Source organism: Montipora foliosa, chromosome 4 (assembly GCF_036669935.1).
Source record: "Montipora foliosa isolate CH-2021 chromosome 4, ASM3666993v2, whole genome shotgun sequence".
In the NCBI taxonomy this organism is placed as follows: Eukaryota; Metazoa; Cnidaria; class Anthozoa; order Scleractinia; family Acroporidae; genus Montipora; species Montipora foliosa.
The window spans coordinates 28,469,515-28,477,014 of record NC_090872.1 but is presented as its reverse complement, the minus strand read 5'-3'; the positions used below and the strand labels follow the sequence as shown (position 1 = coordinate 28,477,014).

The window sequence follows — 7,500 nt, the reverse complement described above, 5'->3', positions numbered from 1 at the left end:
TCCTGTTAAATTAGTTTTTTTCCAGAAAGTCCTATCCCCAAATAAACATTTAAGAATATGACCTCCAAGGAGAAAAGATACTTTACAAAACAAACTATCAAACAAAGACTTTATTTAACGCGTAAGGGTGGCCTATTCACCAACTTGGCTGATAATTATCCATAGGGGCCCAATGCATGTTACCCTGGCTGCCAGAGGTTTTTCTCTTTCAGAGCGATGGAATAGGCAAGGAAAAACCTCTGGTACAGGCCGTTGAGAACCTCAGTTCCATACCCTGTTTGATTGACATCGAGAAAACTCAGTAATTTCATACGTGATATAACCTACCAATCAGCATGTTCGGTTTCCAAGGTACATTCGTCTTATTTACTTCGATGTCAAATTCAAAAATTCAATGTTCCATATAAAACTTCGATGTCGAATGTGAAGATAAAAACTCAAATTCCGAAGTTGAATTTTGGCGGACATCTGCGAATAAAAAAATAATAAAAATAATATAGAACCCACTGCACTTTTTCTGCCTTCAAAGCCTCGATTTCCGGAACTCTGCAGCGTTTCGATTATGGCCATAGTGGGCACGAGGAATCAGGTTGACAGCAATTAAACCAATCAGAGTACTCCTTAGAACTGACAAGTTCCTGGAACCAATCAAATTGTTAGGGTCAAAATCTGACTCTGGGAATATGAAATGGCATCCCATTGGACCGTCCTTCTCAAAGAACTCGACGACCTGTACCAGGGGTTTTTCTCGCCGCTTCGCGACTCGCTATGCCGTCGCTCTAAGAGAGAAAAAACCTGTGGCATCCAGGGGAAATGCATATGCATACAGTCAATATTTACAATGAAGTATCCGCCCATCTTCATCCCAACCTGGCCAAATATAAAATTATATATTATAAAAACAAAATATGATAAAAACAAATAAAATAAATAAATAAAGTTAAAATTAATTCAAAATTTCAATACCTAAGACGCTAGTATTATTTCAAGCGACTTTTCAAAATACAGCTTAAATTGGAGATTTCCTTGATTTCGTTATAATTAGGTAACGAATTAAATATAAGTGATCCCTAATATCTGAATTACCTTTTATTAAGAGTTAATTTACTAGGTTTGGGAAAATGAAGTTCCCTATATTTTCTAGCTGATTACAAGAATGAAAATTACTATTCCTGGTAAATAATTACTTATTAATAAATAAGATGGAACTAGCCCATGGAAGCATTTAAATACTATAATAATTATACTCTTGTGCATTTGTCTAAACCTGCTAAGTCTATCCAAATCAATACCTGAAACGCCAGTGCAGAATTCTCTCTATTTGTGCTCCATTTCAACCGTATAATAATACGAGCAAGTCCATTTAGCAGCTTTTCTAGGCGTTGGTTATTTTCTCGTAAAATTCCCCCCAGACCATATTGTATAATGCAGAACTGGTTGCATTAGACTATTTACAAGCAAATTACAAAAAAAGTTTCGTCTAGAAGAACTCCTAGTGTTTAGGTTGCCGATAAAATCCGTTCTCAAGTTGAATCCGTTGTGCAATAAATTATACATTGGCGAGACAGGTAGACGACTAGGTGACCGAACACCTTCGCGAACACCTTCGCGATTTTGAGAAGAATGACAAAGATGCATCTAAGCCAGTCGCTCGTCATTTTAATCTCCGTAACCATTCCAACCATTCCAAACGCATGGCAATCTGCGGCCTTTCCCTACATCTAGGTACGACGGAAAGCGGCAAGAAGCTAGAACAAAAATTGATCTTCAAAATCGGCACCCTTAATCCTCACGGCATTAACGAACGCTTTTCATTTAACTAATATATTCCTATTTTTCACGTTGCCATGTTGCCACCAATAGCGTACCTCCTACTCTACTATAAAAACTACACGTAACCCCTTAATTCCTCGATTCGCTCTGACGAAGGGCTAACGCTCGAAACGTCAGCTTTTAGAATCTCTGTACGGTGGCCAATTTACGTTATCAACTCCATTGATAAAACAAATTTTTGTATACTGCTTTCCCACCGACGCAGCACCAAAGTTTCTTTAGAAACTACCCCCTTCATTCCTGAATCCGTTGTTGCCTAGGTTAAATTTGTAAACCTCGTTTTATCTAGGTTGAATACGCACTCAGATCAGTGAATCGACGAAACTTCTTTTGAAGCCTAAATTAAGCCTACAGAAAAATTAGGGTCAGGTTAGGATTAGTTCTGGTACGGTTATTATACATAGATATCAATTGACTTAGTATGGAAAAGTAAATAATAAAAGATATATACAAAGATACAGGCAATCAAAGATATACATACTTAATTGACCGCCTCCCATGAGGGCTTTCCAGGGCCAATGAAACAACAACTGTTAAGAATCCCAACTTTCCGGAGGCAAACCAGTTGGCTATTTACAAGTGCAGCTGGGAAGTTGAACCAGGGACTACCAGAAACAAATTCAACGAGTGGTCAGAGCGGGTCTTGAAACCGGGATCTCCGGATCTCAAGGCAAACGCCCTAACCACTGGGCCACACTGCCTTCTTTTAAGAACTGTATTGGGTTTAGGCGCTCAACCCAACACAGTTCGTTGTCAGTTGTAGTGTAGTGGTGAAGATCTGGAGGGTCCGAGTTCGAGTACCGGTAAGTGTATAGTACAGTTCTTTGTTCCCGTACTATGTTTTCATGTTGATCCTGAGCTGAATATAGTTAAGTGTATGAATAAATGCAGAGTGCATATACACCCTAGGTAAAATGTGGATAACCAATCTAACCTTGGTAAAAACGGATACAACCTGAGCCCTGATTTGACCGGCAACATTTGCGGTTCGAGAGTCTGTGAAATGATTTAAAACGTGTGCAAATTGAATGAAAGCTTCATTTTTAAAGCAAACAAAAACTATAATAATTGTTCGAGATGAAACGGGAACCAATCTTTAGTATAGGTAACGTGTGCCTGAAAATCATGCGGCTGAGATAATAATGAAAGGGCTTCAGTTAAGGAAAGCGTAAATGACTACATATTACAAAAACAGGAATTCTTCCTAAATTCGTCTTGTTTTTTTTTTTTCAATGCGTCAAGGTTTAGATCCCGCCTTGCCATTTTACACTGGAAGCGACAATGACGTTCATCTGGATAAGACTGATGGGCAATACGTCGATGTCATCCACACAAACATGGGTGTAGTAAGAACTCCAGACCACGTGGGCCATGCTGACTATTTCCCAAATGGTGGCAGCTATCAACCGGGCTGTGCGAATGACCCAACGGGTACGTTTTCGTAAATTTCAGAACTCTTATTTGAAGGTGGCGTGTGTAATGTAGCGGATATCTCCAGCGCTCCCCACCCTACTGAGCACTCCGGTTTGAAACCCATCAGGTGCGTTTCAAAGTTCACCCACCTTTGCATCCATCTTAGGGATTGTGACTAAAACCCCACACGAGTACATATCTGTAAAATACGAGTACATACGAATAACATACGAGTATATACGAGTAACATACGAGTACATACGAGTAACATACGAGTGACATACGAGTACATACGAGTACACACGACTAAATATGGCAATATACAGGTTATATACAAATACGTTGGTTACATACGAATGCATAGGAGCAATACAAATGAAATGTACCGTTTTTCTCTTTACATTTCATTTTTACACGTGCGCGGGTCATGTCTTGCATACACAAGCGAGCGCGCGCAAGTGCCACACGCACGCATACCACACACATGCGCCACACATGTGTACCACACTCAAAGACTAAAGTACAGTCCAAAGTACAGCTTAAGGGAGAAACGGTGTCTGTCCACGAAGATGTGAAACCAATCGGCATTGGTGAGTAAATTGATGTGTAAATTATTTTAAAATCAATTTTAAGGCGTTAACTTATGATTCACAACCAATATCAGAAAGATAAGAAACGACTTAGGGACACCACAGAAGGTGAGACCTTATACTTTATAGAAGTGTATGGCCAAAGGTTAATAGTGACCTTTGGAAAGTATTCGGCAAACGGCAGGGATCAGCCAATGATTCTTCAATTCAAATTCTTCCCAACAGATAGAGCTCTTTCCATTTTACGTGGGAAAACCAGAGGGGGCCTGCACAGGGTGTTTGTGTAGCCGATTGTTATTTTGTGGTAAATGTACTAGATTTACCGTTTGCCTCACCTATAGCGATATATCGCTATGAATTTAATTCAATGATAAATAAACGTTGCATACACAACAATATATTTTTTTAATGTGGCACTTGCGCGCACTCGGGTGTGTATGCAAGACATGACCCATGCACATGTAAAAATGAAATGTAAAGAAAAAAATGGTACATTTCATATCTATTACTCCTATGCATTCATATGTAACCAGTGTATTCGTATATAGCCTGTACATTACCATACTTAGTCGTGTGTACTCGTATGTCATTCGTATGTTACTCGTATGTGCTTGTGTGGTGTTTTAGTCACGATCCCATTTTAGGTCCTTGCCGTAATAAAGGCAGACGCCATTCAAAAAAGACGCTTCGGGTTTCAATCTTTGCTTTTAGTCTGGGAGCAAATGTGGTCCCGTGTGAAGTTCGTGCTGAAAGTAAGCACCTAGTGTAAAAGTGTTCATTAGGACCTACTAAACATGAAAAGTTTTGGTGCCAGCTTTGCAACTTGCTCAGACGATTTTTAAGGGGCGGTTAAATTCTGACCCATGAAATCCAGCATGGAAACGAGGCTAAAACACATATATCCACGAAACTTGCTCACATGATTGGACATGATCCTCCCTGTTGATTTATGCTAATTTACATAGGTCACGTGACCTTACGCATCAAAGCGAGGCTGAAACACATAATTTTCCATAAATTTGTCAAAAACAAATCCTTATCATGCCAAAAAAATAACACAAACAGCGGTGATAAACATTGTATTCCAAAGCATTTTTATAAAACTTGACGTTTCGTATGCTAGTCAACACACAATTTCAAAAGTGACCGTTACAATTTTTAAAAACTATATATATATCGTAAACAATAGGAGTCTGGAACCTAGACTGAGAAAAATGATCTGCAGCAGTACGTGTCTAGACATAATGAAAAGTAATAGCTAAAACAGCAATAACTTTTCACTACTAATATTGCTGTTAAGAAGTTATTGCTGTTTTAGCTATTACTTTTCATTATGTCTAGACACGTACTGCTGCAGATACTACGATGGCCTAAGAACAAAAGTTTATCATGCCAAACTTGCTCACCTTAGTCAGTTAGACATCTTGCACCGATTGGTGCCACTTTGTAGTATCACGTGACCCCATGCATGGAAACGAGGCTGGATATATCTGGTAGCATCGTGTAGGATGGCATTTGTCTTGCCAAATGTATTAACAACTTCTAGGCAGATACATATATGGTTATCCGAGTTCAGATATAAAAACTTCAAGTAATCATTGTCCTATGGCCCATAGCACAGGGACGAGACGGATAAAGCAAATACTGCGGAGGCTCCATTTGAGAATCTATCTTGTACACATAATCAATAATTTTGCCAACTTATGATACTGGTTCCATGTATTCATTTTCGCATGTATAGTGGAACAAGGGCAGAAAATGAAAATAGCGACTACTGCTATTTTATATATACAGTCATGAAAGTCTTACTGAATATCTATATACATTGTTCTGTTGTCCATTCCTATGGAATTTCCTGTTCGACTTCTTCTTCATCATACTCATCATCACTCTCAGCATACTCGTTCTGGCAATCTGCAGAACACAGACAGAGATCAGTACAGACAAGTCCGGCTTTTTGACACGGACAACGGTTGTAAGAGCAACGGGACTTGGCGCACTTGCATCAGACAAGCTGTATAATTGCCTCTGGAGCTGGTGGAAGATTTGTCTTGACTGGTACCCACTTTCCATCTTCATCTTGCCATCCATAGCCTTCTGGTGAGGGCAACACCGGGTTTGCTACATGATCGTTGTTCCAAACAAGAAGCTGGTAGTGCGCTCTCATTGTGGCTTGATGGAGAGCAGCTTGTGTGGGCGGCAACCTCTCAGACTCAGCTTGATTTTTCTTAAAGAGGGACCATCTGAGGGCTTTGACAGTTTTGATATCTGTCTTTGGTTGGTACATCCGACAAACCAGCTGTTCCACTCCACTTCTTGTACCGTCATCTGGCTGTTCCCCACAACCGAAGTTAGCAAGAGCTTGCAAGATAGGAGTGCTGGCGTTATCAAACTCATCCCAACAAGTGGCTTTTCCCTTTCCAGAGAAACTCCCAGTAACATCTGCTCCAGTCAACGCATGAAATGCTGGCAGCGCAGCCGTCTTAGTGGGCCCAAGGGCATCTGCGATTGACTTCAAGTTGATAACTCTACGACTACTGCCGGTCCCAGTAACAAAGCAAGAGTTCGAGCACAAATCTGGATACCGTCGGAGAGCCAAAACAAGAACATCAGTGTCAGGAGAATATATAGAGAGTTGGGTAGCACCTTGAGCAGAGGCATACAGAGCATGTATAATAATATTAGTATCGGCTTCTTCTTGTGTACTTAGTAAATACCTGACGTCTCTGTGCGTTGCCTCACATTCCGTTCCCCATGCCACAACGACTTGTCTCCCATTAGCATTATCCTTCACATTCTTTGCGAGAAACGTAGTAAGTTCGCCCTTGGTCTTTGAATGAGCAAGAAAGAAGCTTCTTCATCGGCACCTTGGCGATGTGGGTAGAATCAGTGATGCGATAATAAATAGGAGCATGGCCACCTTGTCATTTGACTCGTGTTGCTGATTTTAGTGAGGATGGTACATCATATCTGTCGAAGATTATGTGGAGCTCTTGTAAATCATTATACTTTACAAGCAAGCGATTCGTGAAATGTTCAACCAAGTCTCTACAGTTCTTGATCCACTCTGGCTTGTCAAGTGACTGGACTTCGGCCATTCCATCAACAATCGCGACTTTGAATCGTGCGGTGATTTCTTGTGTATTAGTACTAGGGCCACCTGCCTTCTCTAGGATATGCATAAAGGGCACTCTTGCAAGAACAATGCAACATGGTACCATCTCGTGCAAACAAAGATCTTGGGACAACAGTGAACTCATATAAGCCAGCAGCCTCTTGGATGTCAATTTCTGGGCGGCTCTTGCACCATCGCCAAACGAGCAAACAGATTTCTGTCCTCCCTTAACTCGATGATCGTGTCTTTAGCTTTGACTTTGATGACCTTAGCACTCGTTTTCCAAGTAAGAAGATTGCGCTTCTTTACAGGAGCCCAGAGGTTGATCTTTCCTGTCTTGATCCTATCTTGTACAAAAGCACTGAATAGCTTTCTCCCTTTTTCACTATGATTAACAAGATCTTTCTTCGTCTTCTCATTCATCACAATTTTTGTGACCAAGTTGTACAGATCGGTGTTGGTGTTCTGGTCTGATGAAAAGGGATTGGTGAAGGTCTTGATTGTCTCGGTCAACTTATTTATGCTGTTATCTTTGTGCGTCAAAACAGC

At 40.5% G+C, this 7,500-nt stretch overlaps 1 protein-coding gene across 1 annotated transcript in view; it reads left to right on the top strand.

The window, feature by feature from the left end:
* LOC138000519 (lipase member H-A-like) overlaps positions 1–7,500 on the top strand; it is a 21,734-nt gene that overhangs the window by 8,229 nt on the left and 6,005 nt on the right. The window contains exon 5 of the mRNA XM_068846982.1: positions 3,076–3,264. Within this exon, the coding sequence (XP_068703083.1) occupies positions 3,076–3,264 (189 nt within the window). The remainder of the gene's footprint in view (positions 1–3,075; positions 3,265–7,500) is intronic.